Source organism: Canis lupus, chromosome 6 (assembly GCF_011100685.1).
Source record: "Canis lupus familiaris isolate Mischka breed German Shepherd chromosome 6, alternate assembly UU_Cfam_GSD_1.0, whole genome shotgun sequence".
NCBI lineage: Eukaryota > Metazoa > Chordata > Mammalia > Carnivora > Canidae > Canis > Canis lupus.
In genome coordinates this window covers 21,482,397-21,504,608 of record NC_049227.1, presented here as the reverse complement: position 1 = coordinate 21,504,608, position 22,212 = coordinate 21,482,397, and the positions used below count along the sequence as shown (strand labels likewise).

Here is a 22,212-nt window from a genome sequence, read left to right as displayed (position 1 = left end):
CACAGTCCAGGAAAAATTTCCTATTGTCCCCTCCCATTGGGGTTTCACAGACCTAATTCTCCAGCAGTGATGTGTGAAACCACGTACAAAGTATTGCCGACCAAAGAAGCTCTCCCAAGATTGATGTCCTGGGTTTCTACTGCGGCCAGTCATAATAGTCATCAAGCACCTGCACCAGTCAGTCCCCAATCCCCTGCAGACCTGTCAGAGGTCAGATAAAAACACAGTATGACAGTATGACCCAGGCCTTAGATAGACAGATACAGGTGTTCACCAGAAGTCACGTTATTGCCATAAACGATCTGGTATGGCTGAGGCCCAGGGTCTGCAAAGGTACTCTTACCTGCAGGGTATTCTCTGGGCTTGGAGGAGTTAAGAGCCAGGCCTGAAGCTCTTTGCAGTGTGTACACTGGACCTACTGTGCTTAACCCTTTACTGCACAACCCCCAGAGTAAAGAAAGCTAGATTTATTAAGGGAAATAGGGTGGAATGGAGGCAAGGACATCTGATCAGAAAATTGTGTATCACAGCAGGATTGGACTAAATTATCTGTGATGCTTTATGGTCCTAAGATTCTGCAACTAGAAGGCCATTTATAAAATCTTTTCCTGGGGATCCCTGGGTGGCTCGGCGGTTTAGCGCCTGCCTTTGGCCCAGGGCACGATCCTGGAGTCCCGGGATCAAGTCCCACGTCGGGCTCCCGGCATGGAGCCTGCTTCTCCCTCCTCCTGTGTCTCTCCTCTCTCTCTCTCTCTTTATGTCTATCATAAATAAATAAATAAATCTTTAAAAAAAATAAAATCTTTTCCCCTCGTCAGCACACAGCACAGTGTCCTGGGGAGGGGGCACAGATATAAAAGAATATTCAGTCTTAGGATTGAGGGCCGTAGGGAACGGATTCCAGAAGGCCTGTGATCTTTTAAGCTGGGATATGAAAGATAACAGTAGTTAACCAAGCAGAGATGATGGGAAGGGGACCCCAGGGGTGATGGGTGGAAGCATTATAAGTGATTGAAGAGTTTGAATGTTAGCCCCTCTGCCTTGGAGAACTGTTGGAGAATGTTAAGCTGAGAAGTGGCCTGATAAGTGTTTTGGGATTTGGCTGTGGTTTGGATACCTGGGGAGTGGAGGTAGACAGGCAGATTGGCTGGGAAACCTATGTGTATGATTCAGAGCTTAGACAGGAAACAATGGTAGCCTGACTAGTATAACAGTGTTATGCCATCGTTTCACAGTACATAGAGAAGTGTTGAATCATTGTGTTATACACCTTAAATTAATACAATGTTCTGTGTCAGCTATATATATAAACATTTTTTTGAAGACAAGATTCAAGTTATAAAGGTATCCACTAGGGAATCCCTGGGTGGCGCAGCGGTTTGGCGCCTGCCTTTGGCCCAGGGCACGATCCTGGAGACCCGGGATCGAATCCCACATCGGGCTCCCGGTGCATGGAGCCTGCTTCTCCCTCTGCCTGTGTCTCTGCGCCTCTCTCTCTCTCTCTCTCTCTCTCTCTCTCTGTGACTATCATAAATAAATAAAAATTAAAAAAAAAAAAGTATCCACTAAAAAAAACCCTCCGCAGGGGATCCCTGGGTGGCTCAGCGGTTTGGCGCCTGCCTTTGGCCCAGGGCATGATCCTGGAGTCCCGGGATCAAGTCCCGCATCAGGCTCCCGGCATGGAGCCTGCTTCTCCCTCCTCCTGTGTCTCTGCCTCTCCCTCTCTCTCTCTCTCTCTATGTCTATCATAAATAAATGAATGAATGAATGAATGAATCTTAAAAAAAAACACAATTTCAGAAAAAAATAAAAACAGATACCACATTTTCAGAGTTTTTAAAGAGTCTATAGAGAAATAGAAGGCATCATAAAATAATGAAAAACTGGGACCAAATATATGTCAAATTGATAAATATAAATGGGCCAAGCTAATTTATTAAATAATGAAATTCACATTGAATCATAAAGCAAAATCCAAATCTTTGCTGCATACAAGCGACCCAAAACAAAGTAATTCAGAAGGCTTTGCTGGTGTGCAAAAGAACAAACAAACCAAAACAACAACCATGGTAAGCAGAATTGTTAGGACTTTGTGATTTAAGATAATAGGGGAGCCAGGAGAGCCTCTTTGCTTTCTGATTTAAGCAACATCACATCTGTTCCTCTGATTAATACCAAAAGGATATTTTTGTGACATTTGTTCCTTTCTGTTGGATTTTATCCTGAAACTTTATTTGACTAAACTTATCTTAAAGGTCAGTTTGCTGATTTGTGAACATTGGACTAATGATTATCAGAAATTGACGGTGAGATAGTCATGTGGCAGAAAGAACTTTGAACCCTAAATCAGACAGATCTGAATTCTAAGTCGAATTTGCCATTTGGTGGCATACCCATTTGGAATTTTTCTAAAGAATGGGAATGGTAGTTGACTCAGATGACAAAATGGCAAAATTAATATCCTGGATTTGAGAGCTAACTCTGCTACTTATTAGCTACTGGCAAATAACTTAACCTTTACCTTCTAAATGGGAATATGGTGTAGTACCTCCTGTGGTGTCTTGATGATGAATAAGGCAACACCTGCAGAGCACTTAAGCACTAGGACAGGGTGGGACTCTACTACCCTTTACGTGGCCTGTCAGCATGGACTTCCTCTTAGTTACTGCCTTCGTGGTTGGCTCACAACACACCTGCCTTTTTTTTTTTTTTTTTTAAGGATTCTATTTATTCATGAGAGACAGAGAGACATAGGCAGAGGGAGAAGCAGGCTCCATGCAGGGAGCCTGATGTGGGACTCGGTCCTGGGACTCCAGGATCATGCCCTGAGCCTAAGGCAGGCGCTCAACCACTGAGCCACCCAGGCGTCCCAACACACTTGCCTCTTAAGACCACGGTGTGTCTCCAGTGCAAATCCAGGCCTGCTCGCTTCCAGCTACACCTGCCACCCATACAACCCTACCTTCCATTTTCTGCACCTCCTCCTATACAGTGGTTAATAGAACATAACTGGACTGTAGCTGCCTTTATGTCCAGCCTATTTTCCTTGTTAATAAAGTGAAGTTTTAATAAGTAGAAGTGGATTTATTTATTTATTTGTTTATTTGTTTGTTTGTTTATTTTTTACTGAAAGCGGGGGAATACTTAGATCTCAGGTTCTTGCAGAAGAGTGAATCACTTAAAATTCGGCATCTGTGCTTGCTTACTGTGTATTACTTGAAACTGCTACTTCGTTCATACCCCACTCAGCTCCCAAGTGATTTTAATTCACTTTACAAAAAAGACACACTTTTCACTCAGATCAAAGTAAGTAGATAAGGAAGCAAGAGAAGAGAGGGGATGGAATTGGTGGAATAAGTGTGCCAAGTCAGGAATCGGTTGATGCCCACCAGCACTGGTGACATGAGGTCCTGTCAAAAGGCCAGCTCTGCTACCGAAGAACTGATCCAGAAAGTTGGGCGCTATGACTGCAACCAGGGGAGCCTTTGTCACAGAGTAAACAAGGCTAAAGCAACATTTAGGGCTCTGCTGTATTTTTCCAGACGCTCATAGCAGAGCAGCCTTGTGTCTGTGATGAAGGCTTTTCCTCACACCTGCTTCAGAGCTGGCAGGAGTGGGTGGGTGTTGGTTTTCCTCTTCACCCTCTCTCCTCCTAACTAGCAAGTGTGCATCCTCACGTTGGGTTATTGAAGCTAGAAGCTTAGTTCACATAATGCAATTATCTTTTTAAAAGTATGGCTCGGTGACTTTTAGTATCCTCTGAGTTGTGCAAATCGAACATTTCCCCTGTCCCAGAAGAGCCCTGGAGGAGTTTCTGTTTGCACCGCCCCTTCCCTTCCCTCCCAGTCGTGCACAAGAACGAGTCTGTGTGCCATGGATTTGCCTGTGCTGGACGATTCATGGCGGTGGAACCATATGTGATCCAGTCCTCTGTGATGGGCCTCTGTTGGTGCGGCATGATGTTCTCAGGGTTCATCTGCGTGCAAATACGTATGCGCGTTTGTATTGACATTTGTATCGGACAGTGCCATATTTGGTTGATCCATTCATCCTGTGCTGGATATTTGGGTCTAAAAGATGTACTTGATTTCTTCCTTTCTCCGGCCTCCACACCCAATCCGTCTGTGAATGGTGCCCGTGCTCCTTCCACAGGGCACAGTTGGATGCCTCGAGTTCTCTGCTGGCATGCCTTCGGTTCTCCATGCTGCAGCTGCTGTGATCTCAGGACAAATCAGGCGGTGTCACAATGTAAAGAACTCCTTGCTGGGTGCCGCAAAGCCCTGCAGGAGAGGGTTGCAAAATCCCATGCCTTCAGGAACAGTCAGGGTTGGCAGGGCCTGGGGTAGCCAGAGCACACACTGCACACCTCAGGGTTCTGCTTCATGTTACTCACTCTCCTGGTGTTTGTCAGAACTTTATTTCAGGGGTGCCTGGGGGGGCTCAGTTAAGCAGCTGCCTTTGGCTCAGGTCATGATCTCGGGGTCCTGGGATCAAGCCCCGAGTTGGGCTCTCTGCTCAGTGAGGAGCCTGCTTCTCCATCTCCTTCTGCCCTTTCCCCTGCTTATGCGTGCTCTTGGTGCGCGTGTGCGCGCTCTCTTAAATAAATAAAATCTTAAAAAAAAATGGTCTTTCAGTTCCTCACACATGCCAAGCTGCTTTTCTCCTCGGGTCTTTGTGCAGGCTGTTCCTACTGCCCAGAGTCTCCTCCCTGGACCTTTCTTGCATGCCAGCGTGGCCCTCCCTCTGTTTCCTTTCCATCCTCTGTGTACCCACCAGGCTGTTGGTAGACTATGCTGTAGTGTGGCCCGGCCCCTTGGTCTGTGCCTCCACAGGACCAGCACATAGTGTGGCAGCCCAAGCTGTTCTGCTAGGCGGCGAGGGGGGTTCACTTGTGTAAAGCATTAATCATTTTAAGATGTGTTCAGGGATGAGTATGGAGGATAAATCGCCAGAAAACAAATGACCGTTTATAAGCAAGAGTAAGTTGTCTTTTTGTGGGATTGGACACTCAATTTCAGTAACAGGTGTCTTTACCGATGCCGTGTATAAGTCACAAGGGTTGTGTGTATAGGTAGAAATGTAAACATCCTGATAAGGATATTTGTTTTCATTATATACAGCGGTCATAGCAGTTTCCTGGATTCTCAGATACCTCTGCCACTTGCAGTGTTCTCCACCATAATTCTTTCTTTACCATAGCCGTGCTTCTTCCCTCCAATTCTCCTTATTCACCAACCTCCCAACAGCACACATCCCCCTGATAAGGAGTCCACTGTGCCTTTTTTTTTTTTTTTTTTTTTAATTCATGAGAGACAGGCAGAGGGAGAAGCAGGCTCCACACAGGGAGCCCGACGCGGGACTCGATCCCAGGTCTCCAGGATCATGCCCTGGGCCGAAGGCAGTGCTAAACCGCCGAGCCACCCGGGCTGCCCCACTGTGCCTGTTTTTAATTTAGGCCAAAATACAAGTGTTTTAATGATTTGGAAATAAGTTTGTGCCCATACTCTGGTCACTTATTGATGATTATGGGCCCTGTTCTTCTCCTTAAAATAAAATTCACTTGATAATGTTCAGACCTCAGGACATAAGAGAACTAAAAGTGATTGAAGCCTGGAAGAGTTCAGAGTTTTCTTTTCCCCTTGCCTTTTCACTCAATCTGCAGAACACAGTTTGGGACCACAGATACAATACAGAGTGTTCTTGTGATGCCTGAGGAAAATTAAGAAACTAAGAAGTAAATTTGCTAGTGTATTTTGCCTCACATTCATTTTCATTTTTCTCTCTTTAGGTGCTATTTCAAGTGGTTTCAGGCTGGAAGAGTCTCCATTTGTTCCCTATGACTTTATGAACAGCAGTACTTCTCCAGCCAGCCCTCCGGGTTCAATAGGAGATGGCTGGCCACGTGCCAAATCGCCTAACGGCTCTAGCAGTGTTAACTGGCCACCAGGTAAAAGGCTGACGGCTTCTATCACAGTGCTTTGTTTCCATTGTGATTTCCTTATCTCTAGATATTCTAGTGAAGTAGCCCAGTTCTAGCAGATTGGACTGACTTCTGCTAAGGGTGGGAAGAGTGCACACATGACGCATGGAAAGCTCAGCATTGAGTCTCAGGTAGAGGAGCCAGTCTGGCGTGTAACCAGGCAGTGAAGGGGGATTGAGCCTCACTGACCGGTGTAAGGAAGAGCATACAACCTTTGTTCAGTGTTCCTCTTCATCTGCGTCAGGGACTAACTTGATGGTGTTTCATCCTGACTGAGGCATTATGAAAAATGCACTTACAGTCTTCCTTTCTGTTTGCATTGCTATAGCTCATAATCTAATAAAGCACTTTAAAATGTTACCGTTTAAGAGCAGCTGGCTGGCTCAGTCTGTAGAGCATACAGCTCTTGATCTCCAGGTTGTGAGTTTGAGCCTCACATTGGGTGTACAGTTTACTTAAAAATAAAATTTAAAAATAAAACGTTACAGTCTAAAAACATATAAACACAGATGATTTCATTTGCAAAACTATGCAAGTTTTTCATAAATAGCAGCTTATGTTACACTAATCATAGTACTGAATCAGCCTTTTAGAGTGCTAGTATTAACTGGAAATATTTAAGAATTGCATAGACATTAGGAATATAAGTTTTAGATATTTAATAATGGATTTTTTTTTAAGTGATGATTGAGCCTGAACTAATTTTAAGTTTTTGTTCCAGAATTTCGCCCTGGTGAACCATGGAAAGGTTATCCAAACATTGACCCTGAAACTGACCCTTACGTCACTCCTGGCAGTGTCATAAACAATCTTTCAATTAATACTGTGCGGGAAGTTGACCACCTCAGGGACAGGAACAGTGGTACGTAGGCGGGTACAAATCAGAATTTCTGAATGATGCTAGATGACATGGTTTAAGAATGGCTCAAGGCAGATGTGAAACTTTCAGCCTGTCATAGCACCTGACATTCCAAGGGAATTATGAAAATGAAAAGTGGATTCTCAGTTTTCCTATAGGTGACTCTTTGCCACTTTATAAATGAGGATTTATTATCACTAGATATGATAAACACATAGGTTTACTTAAAACAAAGGACCAACAAATATTTGTCTTCCAGGAATTATAGTAGCAACTGAAGGGTCGTTCCCTACCTTATAGCAAGTTTCAAGTTTCAGTATTGTATTAAGAAATGGATGTTTCTAAAGATTAAAAAGGTTCAGGTAGTCTTCATTTATATGAAGAATATTATTATTCATTTATACACTCTGGTTGTTAAAGGACTTTTGTGTAAAGAAGCAATTTAGCTTTGTCTCTCTGAAAGTGAGTTTTTTGTTTTTTGTGGTTTTTTTTTTTTTTTCTTTTTTTAAGATTTTATTTATTGATTGATGAGAGACGCAGAGACACAGGCAGAGGGAGAGGCAGGCTCGGCTCCATGCAGGGAGCCCAACATGGGACTCGATCCCAGGTCTCCAGGATCACACCCTGGGCCGAAGACAGATGCTCAACTGCTGAGCCACCCAGGCTTGCCCGAAAGTGAAAATTAAGACCAGTTGAAGAGTCCCTCCAGTCCAGATGCACTTTTTAATAAGTTATCGAATAAAATCATCCTACCACCTACCATATGGGGATTCCTCACCCCAGAGTAGAGTATTCTGTGTGTGCACCGGAAGGAAGGTGAATGGAGTGAAAGAAAATATTTTCTGATTCTGTTCAAAACCTACACCCTCCTGTTCCTCTATACCTTTTATAACAAGGTATAAAATGCTGTTTTACATTAAATGAATGACCTTTTGTTAGTGAGTGTTTGCCATATCACAGTGTAAGGAAAGAATCCTCCTCATTCTAAAATGACTGAATTTAACAGACAACTATGCAGAAGTAGTTAAAGTACCCTTTGCTTTCCCAGCAAAACAGTGGGGACAGAGCCAAGGGTAGAGCCTCACACAGCCTTGTATGTAGTTGATAGAAGAATCAGGCAGCATGCAGAAACCGACTTCTTCCGTGTTTGTGGAAGATTGTCAGGAGAGTTTAGATCTGATGTTAGAAGAAGTGAACCATTGAAGGTTTTGAGAAGTCTTGCCATTGAGGGCAGGTGGTCTGATGGTGGTGGGCAAAAGGGATGGAGTGGGAAGCCAGAATGGAGCTGTTACAGATTCAGATGACAGTCCAGCCTGGGGCGAGAATGATGATCAACCAAGGGGTGGGGGGGAGTCGAAAATAAGGGGAAAGCCTGGGTTTGTGAGGCTGCTGGGGGTGCGACAGAGGGTGAGGGCGTGCTGGTGCTAGTGCCAGGGTTCTCTGGGCGTGGGGGTTCTGGTAAGATGTCGCTGTAGTTCAGACAGGGCTTGGGAGCAGGAGGAATTAGCCCTCCTTTTGGAGCCCAGATTGGTACTGAGAGCCAGCATTGTCTCAGAGTGTCACCGTGGAATGCCTTCTCACAGGCAGTTCCAAGAGTCAGGCAGGGGAGGGAAGATGCCTCCCTGAGCCACCCCAAGTCAGAATGATGAGCAGGCCCTTTGGGTGCACTGCTATGAAGACAGGTAGGCAGGTGCAGCCTTGGGCACCGTCCCTGGGTCCCAGCATCCATTTGCTTCCTTGTGACCTTACTGTTACATTGAAGCCTCACTGGATGCTTCTGCTTATTCTTCAAGTTGCCATGTCCCTTGTTCTGGGGCTGACTAATTGGGCTCTTCCCCCACGTAGGGTCATCCTCATCCTTGAACACCACGCTGCCTTCAACTAGTGCCTGGTCATCCATTCGTGCCTCCAACTACAACGTTCCCCTCAGCAGTACAGCACAAAGCACTTCAGGTGGGCCTTGTCCTGGGCTTGCCAAGGAACGGGGGAGCCAGCACCTGGGGCTGGGGTTGGGGCTAGGGCTATTGTGTGGAACTCTCCTCTCACTAGCTGAAGTCTTCTCAGGGAGGCAGGAGAATATATTCCCGAGCCTGGGAAAATACTTGTGACACCATTTGTCCCTTATTAAAGTTGACTGTATTTTCTAAAACAACCCACTTTCACTGAGCCAGTCTTGCTATCATCCAAGAGCCAGCTCAGTTAAATGCAATTTCATGTGAAGCAGTTCTCAAAAGTAGCAGCTTTTATTTTTGTACTTTCCAAACCTTTGCAGACTGATATTTCTGTAAAGTATAGTAAACCTGAACTTGGAATTGTTAGAAAGCGATCCCATAATTGGGGGCCTGTGGCAATGGCAGACCATTGTCCGTTTACAGACGCTCGCTCTGAATTTCTGTACATATTCTGTCCCAGACCAGTGAGAACCTGCGTAGTGACCAGTCTTCTGACCACACTTTGACTCACTCTGATTTAAAGGATTTCCACTTTAAAAATCAAGTAGAAAAGTAGTGGACAGTGACAGAAGTGATAAAATTTTCCATGCACTTCTGCCCTCTCGTGGTTTTTTTAGGATTATCTTCAAATAGTTTACTGTGGGCCTGATCGCTGCACACCCCCACCACCATGAGGCAGCACACGTCAGGGAGTGAGCTTTCTTTTTTAGTTAGTTAGTTAGTTAGTTAGTTAGTTAGTTAGTTAGTTAGTTAGTTTATTTATGATAGTCACACAGAGAGAGAGAGAGAGGCAGAGACACAGGCAAAGGGAGAAGCAGGCTCCAGGCACCAGGAGCCTGACGTGGGATTCGATCCTGGGTCTCCAGGATCGCGCCCTGGGCCAAAGGCAGGTGCCAAACCACTGCGCCACCCAGGGATCCCTCTTTTTTGTTTTTTTGTTTGTTTGTTTGTTTGTTTTTTAAAGCCAGACAGAAAAAAAATAAAAAATAAAAAAAATAAGGCCAGACAGGCCTGAGTTTGAATCCTGGCTGTGCATGGGACCCATAGGCAAGTTGCTTAAGCTCTCTGATCCTAGGTAGAATGTGTGTCAGGATTAGAGGTAGTATGCACCACGTGCCCAGCAGCCTGGGGCTCAGCACAGAGAGGCACCTGGTGAACGTCTGCTCTGATGACTCCTTGAGCTGGGACTACTTTTGTGGCCCTTTTTCCCGTGTGCAAACCAGAGTGTTCTAAAATCTATTTAATGACCTGTGTGACGATCTCGAGTGACTCAGTTAGAGTCATAAAGGTAAGGAGTTCCCAGTTGGTGTCTTAGGGCAATTGAAAGCAGTGTTTTTTTGTTTTGTTTTGATTTCGATTACAGTACAGTTTTGTACACTGAGCTAAGAATTTCATAAGTCTTGAAATTATTAATAACAGGCAACTGGTTTGAGTATTTTGAGTAAGGGAGTAGTTCTCTTTTGGCTTTTGTGGGGTTTTTTGGCAGTTTAGTTTGACTTGGGAATTTTTTAACAGAGTTCTTTTTGGCTGATTTGCTTTTCTTGGGAGAATGAGTGCTATCATTTAAATTTTCTCTTTTCTAAAAGCATTATCTCCTCCACCTCCCCTCCCCCCCCGTGTTTTTTTTTTTCCCCTGTGAGTAGCCAGAAATAGTGATTCCAAATTGACATGGTCTCCTGGTTCAGTTACAAACACCTCTCTGGCTCATGAGCTGTGGAAGGTCCCTTTACCACCTAAAAACATCACTGCTCCGTCCCGCCCACCTCCGGGACTCACTGGTCAGAAGCCACCCTTGTCTACGTGGGATAACTCTCCCCTTCGTGTAGGTGGAGGATGGGGAAATTCTGACGCCAGGTACACCCCAGGTAAGACAAACATGCTTCCTGGGATGGTTTCTTATGGTTTATTTGCTGAACAGGAACCAGTACCCACAGTTGAATCTAACAGAGACCTGTGCATTACCCACTGTGAAATAGGATTTGAATTTAAACAGACATGCAACTCCCAGTGCAGTGCCATCTTCTAAAATTTCTAGGTCTTTGTGAGTCTTAAATTTTACTTAAAATCGTACCTGGTTTGCTTAAGAACATTGCCAAAGACATACAACAGTCAGTGTTAATGTTAAGGAATGGACGTCTTGTTTCTCTCAGAAGTTCTCCAGAGTGTGTCTGAGAACATATGCTTACTTCCTGCTCGTGGCAGGTGTGGAAAGGCTGGGGCAGGTGGGAGCCGCCCAGCAGGGCTGTGAGGAAGGAGGCCTGTGTGGGTGGAAGCTTGGCCTGTGTACTGAGGATGGTCGTAACCTGTATTGTTTCAAGAGGGACATGTGAGCGTGAAGGAGGGTACTTGTAGTTAACCACACAGGGCCACAGGCATAAGCCACACGGTCCCAGGAATACCACCACCCATTTCCCCTCCCTTCCTGCTCCTCCTCTACATGACTAGCACTGGATTTGGACTGGCATTGTGTCCCTGCCCTGATGTACGTGTGCTGGAGTTTTAATTACATGAAAGGATCCAAGCTACTAAATGCATATGAATGTAGTTGGTGTCCTATGTGAGCGGTTCTTTCAAGCCACAGGCATTTCCAAGTGCCAGCTAAGTGACTGGTAGTAGTACACAGTGATGGAGGATAATAAAGTGGCCTAGAAGCGCCCTGCTCAGGAGGGTTGGTGGAACCAAGTAAAGGTAGGCCAGACAAAGCAGAGGGGACATGTGTGCCAAGGTGCAAGTGGCCCAGGAAAGCTCTGGTGCTCCTTGTTGGAGTTGTTAGAGACTTGAGGGTGAGATGACTCAGTTCAGGAAGAGATGAGTAGGCAGGAGCTGTGTCACAGAGCTGTCTTCCTAAGGCACACTGTAGTGTTGGTGGGGTACCTCATACTCCTAGGAATGATTGGGTCATAAAGTTCTGCTGTCAGGAGCACGAGTGCCCTGGGGCACAGTAGTAAGGCCGATGTTGGAGCTCCTCTGGAGCCCAGACAGAAACAGAAATGTCTGGGCTATTGCAAGCTTGCTCTTTCTGATTGAAGGAGAGTGGACACATCATTACAGTGGTTTCAGACATATGACATATGCAGCAAGTCTGCACCGACGCTGCACTCGCCACACATGGAGCTATCCTCTGCCCCACACGCTATACCAGTACCACTGACTGTATTCCCGACACTGAACCTTTCCTCCGGGGTCTTAGTCATTCCATAACCGGAAGTCTGTACCTCCCTCTTCCCCTTCCTGTTTTGCCCACCACCCACCCCTGCCACAGCAACCATCAGTTTGTTCTCTGTATTTATAGGTCTGATTCAGCTTTGTTTCTTTGTTTTGTTTTTTAAATTCCATATACAAGTAAAATCGTATGGTATTTGTCTTTCTGTGACGTATTTCAGCACAATACCTTCCAGGTCCGTCCATGTTGTCACACATGGCAGGGTCTCATCCTTTCTTGTAGCTGAGTAATACTCCATCCTGTATACACACCACGTTGTCCTTAGCCTTTTGTCTACTGATGGGCACTGATAGCAAGCTTTGAAATCTCCCCGTAAGACATGCATGCAGGGTCACCAGACGATACCTTCGATAATCAGAAACTGGGGTCTTTCCCCAGAGGGTGCCATTTTTAAATAGTGTGAGCTTTATAAATAGATCAAAAAGCCTGAGGTGCAGTGAGCTGCGGGCTGCCTGAGCTCAGTGCCCAGAGGCAGAGCCACCTGCCCCAAGAAGTAAAGCATCGTCAGAGCTGGAGCAAGGGGCCCTCTGAGCCGAGAGAAGAGGACCCCACAGGGAAGGGGAGGGGGCCAGGGGCCAGGTGGCCCTGCAGAGCTGTCACCTGACGGGGATGTGCATGTCCTCAGTGTCACTGAGGCCACAGCCTTGGAAAACTGACCTGGCCTTGTTTGTCCTCAGGTTCCAGTTGGGGTGAGAGCAGCTCAGGGAGAATAACAAATTGGCTTGTTCTAAAGAACCTCACACCTCAGGTAAGCAAGCCGGTGTCCTGGCCAGTAGACGTGCGCCAGGCGCACCGCAGCAGGTCCCAGTGTTGCTGAGCTGAGGCCGAGTAGACTCCAGGCCGGGCAGAGGGAGGAGTGATGAGGATGGTCCTCGGAGGCCTCAGGCGGGCTGCGGTCCCACCCGTGTTTGTTTACCCTGTAGAACGTGCACCGAGCCAAGCGAAATAGATCCCCAGTCTGGCTCCAGAGCCTCTGATGGAGCAGATCCGGGCTAAGATCGGGGTCTGCACCCTCCTGAAGGCACTCAGATCATTGTGATGCAGGCGGTCCTGGTACTGCTCTTGAGAAACCCTGGTCTGCTCTTCTGGATGGGAACATCTCCTTAGGCCCCGGACCACCCCTCCTCTGGAGGCTGGATGTTAAGAGCCCGCCCCTCCTCTCCCAGGGAGCAGTGCCTTGATGAATCCTGTCCTCAGGGCAGGGAAGAGAGAAGACATGAAGCCACAGCAGGGGCATGGCTAACTAAGGAAGTGGGGATCTGGGGAATGTCCAGGAGTCTAGAGGCCACAGAGGTATGGCTCTGGGACCAGTGGAGGTGGGGAGGGGGGCACCGTACCCCATCCCGGCAGTGAGCCCCAGTGAAGAATGGCAGCAGGAGTGAAGAACCTCGGGCAGGAAAGAGAGGACGATGTCCCCTGATGGTCCTCGTGGCAGCTCATCTAACTGGCGGCCCCCTCATGCTCTGTTTCCTAGATTGACGGCTCAACTCTGCGTACTCTGTGCATGCAGCATGGCCCACTGATAACATTCCACCTGAACCTCCCACATGGAAATGCTTTGGTCCGTTACAGTTCAAAAGAAGAGGTAGTGAAGGCACAAAAGTCTCTGCACATGTAAGTTGGCCATCCGGTGTGTGACACCTGGAAAATGCCCTCCTGATGAGTAGAGTGTGGGGTTCCCTTGTGTATGGAAGGACAGCTGGTGGCACTGTGTGTCCTCTCCGGGCCAGCGCGTGGGGTCCCGCGGTGAAAGGGCATTGTAAGGCAGCGACCTCGCCTCTATCTTGGGTTCCAAGGTCAGTACTCCTAAGGTGAAGCATCGCCCCTCAAACCGGCCTTAGGAAATCTCTTAAATCACCTTTAAATCACCTATAGGAGGCAAAAGGCCTTAATCTAGCTGGATACCACCACCATACACGCGGGGCAGGTTTTGCTCCGGGCCCTGGAGAGCCCTGCAGTGGGCGTGTCACCACCACCCCACCCCCCACCATCCTCCTCGCCTTTTGAGCAGAAGCTGAGTGCTCCTCTCACTTCGAATCAGTGAGATCTTCCAGATCCCCTGAGTCTTCACCGCACCCCCCTGTGTCTCTTCCCTCCAGGTGTGTATTGGGGAACACTACTATTCTTGCTGAGTTTGCCAGTGAAGAGGAGATCAGCCGTTTCTTTGCACAAAGTCAGTCTCTGACCCCTTCTCCCGGCTGGCAGTCTCTCGGGTCCAGCCAGAGCCGGCTGGGCTCCCTCGACTGTTCCCACTCGTTCTCCAGCCGGACCGATCTCAATCACTGGAATGGTGCTGGGCTGTCGGGAACTAACTGTGGAGACCTTCACGGCACTTCACTCTGGGGGACCCCACATTATTCCACAAGCCTGTGGGGTCCTCCCAGCAGCAGCGACCCCCGGGGAATTAGCAGCCCATCCCCCATTAATGCTTTTCTTTCTGTTGACCACCTGGGTGGGGGTGGAGAGTCCATGTAACGTGTAGATGTAGACTCACGAACTGTGACCTCAAGAAGCGAAAGAAAGGAGCACTAAGTTGGGCTCGCCGCCTGCAGCCAGGGGCCACCTGTGGGAACAGCTCTTCTCTGCACATTTTCCACTTTGTTTTCCCTGAAACATATCAGTTTGAATACTTGAATCATGCAGGCCAATATTATAATGTGAAAAGGTATCTATCTATTTACACTCCCAAATAGCGCCATACATGCTAAACCGTATAGAATGAGCTCACTTGTGTATATTCATCATGTTTAGCCTTTGGGTTCTTTTTTTCACCACCACCCTCCCTTCCCTGTTTCCCTCCACATCCCTCCCTCCCTGTTTTCCTTCCTCTCTTTCTTCTTTCTTTCTTTCTCTCTCTCTCTTTTTTTTTTTTTTTTGCAAAACCATTTTTTTGGGCTGATAATGTATGAGCTTTTAACTTTGCACTGAATGATGTTCTCTCGTCTAATCGGCAATATGGGGGGGCAGCTGTTCCAGTGTAAATGTTTACTCAAGGATGTTCTTAAAGGTGTGCGCTCTCTACTATGCCTTGATGTTTGCCTACCTTACTGTGGTGTCGTGGAGTTTAAAAGACCGAGTTCTGATGCTGACTTAGGACTATAAATGAAAGTATTGCACCAGTGTTTTCATGTTATAAAACTAAAGAATTTCGCTCTGCAGTTTGAAAAACTGTGGCCACAGCTGTGACTTGCAGCCCCCCTGCCACCCAGGACGGGCCCTGCACTTTGAATAGGCTTTCCATTTTGTTTTGAAGGTTCCCACGGTGAACCTTCTTGTTTACAGATTTTTTTGTTTGTTTTTTGAGAAAAAAAAAAATGTTTACTCTTCCATCATTTAAAAAAAATTTAAAAGACAAAAAAAAAAAAAAAAAAAACAATGGAGGATGATTTACAAGATGCTTTCTATCTCTGGGAAAAAGGAGCAGCATTTGGCCATGTTCTTTTGTTTTCTATTCCTGTCCTAAATCCAAGAGCATGGTTCTCAGGAAAACCAGTTCCCCAGTTAGGAAAAAAAATTTAAAAAATAAAAAAATAAAAAAAATAACTCCTTGTAGTTTCTTATAGGAAAAACAAAACCCCAACTTTTAGCACTGATACTACATATTGCTCTGTTAAAGAATTTTCTCTGCCAAAAAACAAAACAAAACAAAAAAAAAAACAAAAAAAAAAACAAAAAAAAACAAAAACAAAAAATCGCTTAAAGCTGGAGTTGACATTCTGCTTTCAGATGCTGTCTTTTTATTAGTGAGTGATGATGGTTTGCTAATAATAGGTGATAATTTTTTGTAACCCCATCAAGTGGCTCTCTCTGTTTCTGCTCTCTTGTGACTGTGTTAATGTTGAACTGTTGTACCTTAAAGCCGAAATCAGTAACTATGCATACTGTAGCCAAGGTATTGGGCTTACAGAATTGTTCATTGTATAAAGAAAATTTTAAATGTTGTTGCAAACTAACGAGTTACACCATTTTTAAACTTACTTTCTCCTCGCCCCCTTTTTTTGCCCACAAATGGTATTATAATGCTTGCTTAGTCAAAGAAGACGGGCCAAACAAGGGTAAACATTTTAACAGCGCAGAATTTGCCATCATTTCATTGCCTTGATCTAACTGTTTGTGTCCTAAGATGCAAAAGAAGTCAGTGGCTTTTAACTGTTTACAAATAGAATGTGATTGTAAAATGTACAGTTTGGTTGTGTTTGAATTATGAAATCCCTTCCGATATAATAAACCATGACTTTTTGGCTGCTCAACATTAATTGTCTCTTTTTTGTGAATTTCTTTGTACGCTCTTTTTTACAATGAACGTTTCAACGTTGCTGTATATGAGGGTCCTCATAGAGCAACCGAGTACAAATCTAAGCAAATATTTGAACATTCTATCCGAACTTCTCCACAATTTCACCCTGAAATAATGTGAGAACAATGGGAAACTGTAGCTTGCTCCTTCCTACCCTCTCTGAGCATCTTTGGGATCTTGTTGCTCAAAGCTCTCCTGTGACTTCATCTCCCCCACCATTTGTGCCCATCTCAAGCCTCAGCAAGAGACCATTTGGAACATGAAGCTTAATGACTTGCCAGTGTTCTAGTGTTAAACTCTCATACCTCTGTTACAAATGAGAAATGCCACAACCTGGACTGGCCTTCCTCCCCCCTTCACGGCCCTCTCCTGACCGCGGGAGCTCTGGGGCAAAACCTGTGTGTGTATTCCAGTGTATGACTTCAAATCATGCTCCGGCTTGCCAGGTGTGAGCTAATGTCGGACACCTTCCTACAAGCAAATGTTGTTCAATGCATTCAATGTATATTGACTTCCATACTGGTTTTTCCAAAAACCAAAGGTAGCTTTGAAAAACCACGTTTGGAAATGTTTGGAACGTTAAGCTGATTGACCTTTTGGGGCTTTGAGTAGTATATAATTGAATTCATAACTGCGTTAATTGTATTGTTAAAAGTGTTTGGGAGTTTTTTGCGCTTGTTATGTGGAAATAAAGTGTTTGATTTAAAAAATTTAACAAGTGGTTTTGGTTTTTGCCTAGTCCTTAAATCATTACAACTCTTCCCCAAGCGACGTGTCACTCAGTCTATCATAACCTCTCAGCTACTCGGGCCCCAGGTCCAGGCCCTAGTTCTGATCTTGACCTGCGCCTGGCCAAATGGCCTCGAGTCACTGGCGGCCTGCAGGGGGCGGTCTAAGCACTTTAACACATCAGGTTATGCATTATTCCCGAGGATGGCTCACAGTGGAGTGTGGCTCCTGCGTCCCTGGACGAGTGCTTGGGCTGTGTGCGGGGCTTGGGGCATCCGGAGCTGCCCTGCATCGCTACCTGGCTTGGCTTACACCCCTGCTCGCTGTCCCTGCAAGAGCAGGCACCTCCACCCCCACCCACCCACACCATTCCCGCTTGCAACAGCAGATTTGTCATCCCCCCTCCAGTCGGTATGTTGAGGCACTGGGCCAGGCCACCGCTGGTGACTGAGCTCTTGCTCACCTGGAGAAGCCATGTGCTCAGACACCTAGTAGGTGCTGAATAAATACTGAAAGGAAGGGCGCTTGGGTGGCTCAATCAGTTAAGTGTCTACCTTTGGCTCAGGTCATACCAAGGGTCCTGGGATCGAGATCCACCTTGGGGTCCCTGCTTAGCGGAGAACCTGCTCTTGTTCTCCCTCTGCTCTTCCCATCCCCCTTCATTTATTCTCGCTCTCTAATAAATAAAATACTGGAAGGAATAACAACACCCTGTTGACATTTGAGAACCAAAAATTCTGGTAGTGCCACTTCTTGAACTGGGTGCACCTGGGGGAATCGAAGTTCTTGACAGGTGAGGGGTCAAATCCAAGTCAAAGGGCATGGAGAGAATAGCGTGAAGACCAAGAATTAGGATGAAGCAGATGTTTGGATCAACAACAAATGAAGGTCGCACTAAGCAAATTAGCCCACTGTTGGGTTAAACGGCCATTCCAAGCATTGGAGCATTGGTCTTCCCCCTTCTCCAGAGCTTAGATCATTTCCGGCAGAGCCTTTGATTTCAGATGCAGGCAGTGGGGTCACCGAGCCAGAGCCAGAATCACAACCCCAGTGAGCTTTGGGGGTCCCATCCAGACACCCAGCCTCTGGACCTGGCAGGACTTCCTCTGAGCAGGCATGTACAAGGTCGTGGGGAAGGAGGAATGATGGAGGAATGATGGTGATGGTAAGTCCAGGGTCCTGCACATACCGGGTGCTTCGAGCTCATTTTCTCCTTTGACCTTCAGAGCCCCCAGCCTGGCCCTAGAACAGGAGACCGTCCTAGCACAGTGGCTCTCAGATTGCCCACCAACACACCCCTAAAGGTGTTTTGTTTTGTTTTTTTAAGATTTTATTTATTCATGAATGAGAGGGAAGCAAAAACATAGGCAGAGGGGAGAAAGCAGGCTCCCTGCGGGGAACCTGAGGTGGGACTTGGTCCCAGGACTGTGGGATCGTGGCCTGAGCTGAAGGCAGACGCTCAACTACTGATCCACCCAGGCATCCCCACACCCCTAAAGTTTTGGGGGGGGGTTGTTTTTTGAAGATTTTATTTATTCATGAGAGACACACAGAGAGAGGCAGAGACACAGGTAGAGGGAGAAGCAGGCTCCCTGCAGGGATCCCAACATGGGACTGGATCCCAGGTCTCCAGGATCACGCCCTGGACTGCAGGCAGGCGGCGCTAAACCACTGAGCCACCTGGGCTGCCCCACACACCCCTAAAGTTAAGTAGAGGATGGAGGAATGTGTATTTCCTTGGGATTGGGGGACAGCATTTTTAAGCTCTGCATTTTAAAGTTAAAACCACACCTGAATGTTGCATTCTCCATGTTTTCATCTAGAAATAGTGTTTTGGATAGTCCGTTACATTGCTCTGATGCTTGGGAGAGATGAGCCATGGTGAGGCCCAGGAGCTCCACTTTGGCCCTGGTCGGTGAGGCCCAGGCTAGCCCCTTGGCCCTGGTCAGTGTGGGTGGCAGAGACTGATCTCCAGCAAAGGGACAAGAGAGTGAACTCCTTGAGTCTGGGAGCCCCGTCTAAGCCTTGCAGGTGCCTCTGCCCTGGCTGGCTGTTGACCTGCTGGATAGGGAAGCACCCCAACATGCTGCTAGAGCAGGACTCAGCTTTGGTGAGTGAGGGAGGCTGTATCTGAAGTCCAGCCCACTTACAGGAAAAGACAAACTAGTTGACCCTGGGGCCTGGCCAAGAACAACTCCCCCTTTATGACTTTAACCCCATCACTGAACCACCTGGGTTTCCACTGACTTCATAGGTTTTATTTTTTATGTTATTTTTTTTTAATTTATTCATGAGCAAGAGAGAGAGGCAGAGACACAGGCAGAGGGAGAAGCAGGCTCCATGCAGGGAGCCTGACGTGGGACTCGATCCTGGGTCCCCAGGATCACACCCTGGGCTGCAGGTGGCGCTAAACCACTGCACCACCGGAGCTGCCTGACTTCATAGGTTTTAAAACCAACTTTTTAAATCAGTTTCTTAGGGCATTTGGTGGCTCAGTGGGTTAGGTGTCTGCCTTCGGCTCAGGTCATAATCCTGGGGTCCTGGGATCGAGTCCCATGTCGGGCTCCCTGCTCAGTGGGGAGCCTGCTCCTCCCCCTGCTCATGCGTTCTCTCTCTCTGACAAATAAGTAAAATCTTAAAAAAATAAATCAACATTTTGATGAAGGAAAAGTGGAAATGTTGCCGCGTGGAAAATTAGTGCCACTTGCCATAAACGAACGGGAGTTATAAAAAAAAAAAAAAAACGAAACTCATGCACAGAAAAATTTACTCTGTCCTGGTGTTATCAATCCAATTCAGTCCAAGTTAAAGGGGAAATGAGGGGGAGGGGCAGCCCTGGTGGCTCAGCGGTTTAGCACCTCCTTCCGCCCAGGGTGTGATCCTGGAGACCCGGGATCGAGTCCCACATCCAGCTCCCTGCATGAAGCCGGCTTCACCCTCTGCTTGTCTCTCTCTCTCTCTCTCTCTCTCTCTCTCTCTCAAGAATAAATAAATAAAATCTTAAAAAAAAAAAAAAAAGGTAGGGGTTTGGAAATTGGGAAGTTGGTAAGAGATGCTTCCTGGCTGCCGTGGCCAGACGCACTTCCAGGTGGCCTGGCCCCCCCAGGCTGGCTCCCTGTGCTCAGCAGACACCCCAGGCTGCATCCCCGCCTGGCAGGCCGTGCCTGGCCCTCCGGCTGCCCTGCACTGCGCTCTGCCCCGGCCTGCGGGCCCACCCTGCCTCTGCACTTCTGGCCTTGGCGCCCGGGTGGTAGGGGGGGCTCCTCCACTGGCCCTTCACATGCCTCCCAAGGTGCCACAAGGGGCCACAAGGGACTTGGGCTGTGCTGTGGGGAGCAGCCCCACCCAGGGGCGAGGTTTCAGGGAGGGTTGGGGGGATCCGGGTGGGGAAACTGGGTGTGAGTCACCCTGCTCTGTAGAGGGGTAGCCGACCAGGCGGTGTGTGCACATAAGCAGTGACGGAAGAGGCTGAGCCAGAGGTGCTCGCACTCAGAGCCCTTCAGGCCCTGGCGGGCCGTGGCTGGGGGGTGGGCACAGGTGCAGGCTGCCCGGGGGGGTGGGGGGCAGGCTCGGAAGAGGCCGAGAATGGGGTTCCCGGAAAGCAGAAGGAGGGGAGGGTAAGCAGGAAATTCCAAATCCAGATTGAGAGTGGAGCTTCAGAATAAGCAAGATGGAATCTAGAATAGTTAATTTTATGTGTCAGCTTGGCCGGACCATGGCCAAATAGTGTTCTGGAGGTTTCGGTGGTGGTGTTTTGGATGAGATTGACATTTTAAATCAGTAGACTTTGAATAAAGCAGATTGTCCTCCATGTGGGTGGGCCTCATCCAATCAGTTGAAGGATTGACTAGAACAAAAAGACTCCCCTGAGCAAGAGGGAGTTTGGCAGCAGACAGCCTATGGACTTGAACTTTGAACTGCACCATCTTCCTGGGTCTCCAGCCCCATGGACTTGCCAGGCTGTATAATCATGTGAGCCAATATCTTAAAATAGGTCTTTCTCTGTATATACACATCCTATTGCTTGCTTGCTTTTCTGGAGAGCCTTGACTAATGAATCCCAGGGTGAGACTGTTCTTTTTTTTTTAAGATTTTATTTATTTATTTGAGAAAGTGAGAGAGGGAATGAGCAGGGACAGCAGCAGAGGGAGAGGGAGAAGCAGACTCCCTGCTGAGTAGGGAGCCTGATGCAGGACTTGATCTCAGGACCCCGGGATCATGATCTGAGGCAAAGGCAGACACTTAACAATGAGCCACCCAGGTGCCCCTGAGACCTCTCTCGTAACAGAAAGCTGCCAAGCATGTGGAAGCTGGGCGCGAGCCGCTGTTGAGTGGACGTGGAGTAGTTAGGAAAACAGTGCTTAGCAAAACAGAATCTGTTTCAGGTGTTATGTCTCCAGTGGGTTGTGGTTTCTGGAAAAGCTGGTTATATTTGTATCTTTACTGATCTGCCCCGACTCCAAGAGCATTCACTTCTTTTTATTTATTTTTATTTATTTATGATAGTCACAGAGAGAGAGAGAGAGAGAGAGAGGCAGAGACACAGGCAGAGGGAGAAGCAGGCTCCATGCACCGGGAGCCCGACGTGGGATTCGATCCCGGGTCTCCAGGATCGCGCCCTGGGCCAAAGGCAGGCACCAAACCGCTGCGCCACCCAGGGATCCCCATTTAGTTCTTTTTATTTTTAGATGTATTTATTTGAGAGAGAGAGAGAAAGAGCACAAGCAGAAGGAGCTGAGAGAGAAGGAGAGAGAATCTCAAGGAGACTCAGTGCTGAACGAGAAGACCAACAGGGGGCTCGATCTCACGACCGAGATCTCAGTCTTAACAGACTGAGCCACCCAGGTGCCCCTACTTCTCCTTTTTTTTTTTTTAAGAAAGATTTTTTTTATTTTTAAGTAATCTCTACACCCAATGTGGGGCTCGAACTCACAACCCCAAGATGAAGAGCTGCACACTCCACCGACTGAGCCAGCCAGATGCCCCTACTTCTCCTTTTTAAATAACCGCTTTATTGAGATACAATTCAACCCATGGAGAGTATATAAGGTCAGGGTTCGTTCATAGAGTCACACCCTCATGGCAACAGTCATGTTTAGGACATTTCCATCATAGCACTGATTCCACCTTTTCTCTCCAACCACCCCAACTGCCCTGCAGGAAGCAACTACT

The 22,212-nt window shown here is 47.2% G+C and overlaps 1 protein-coding gene across 11 annotated transcripts in view; it reads left to right on the top strand.

Moving 5' to 3' along the window:
* Positions 1 to 17,021, top strand: part of TNRC6A (trinucleotide repeat containing adaptor 6A) — a 107,853-nt gene extending 90,832 nt beyond the window's left edge. For 6 of the 11 annotated variants that reach the window (XM_038540020.1, XM_038540017.1, XM_038540015.1 and 3 more), the window contains 7 exons: positions 5,789 to 5,947; positions 6,702 to 6,842; positions 8,685 to 8,792; positions 10,435 to 10,656; positions 12,692 to 12,762; positions 13,489 to 13,628; positions 14,114 to 17,021. In XM_038540020.1, the coding sequence (XP_038395948.1) occupies positions 5,789 to 5,947; positions 6,702 to 6,842; positions 8,685 to 8,792; positions 10,435 to 10,656; positions 12,692 to 12,762; positions 13,489 to 13,628; positions 14,114 to 14,489 (1,217 nt within the window). In that variant the 3' untranslated portion in view covers positions 14,490 to 17,021. The other 5 variants (XR_005360787.1, XR_005360788.1, XM_038540018.1 and 2 more) reach the window with 5 other exon arrangements.
* The last annotated feature ends 5,191 nt before the right edge of the window (positions 17,022 to 22,212 follow it).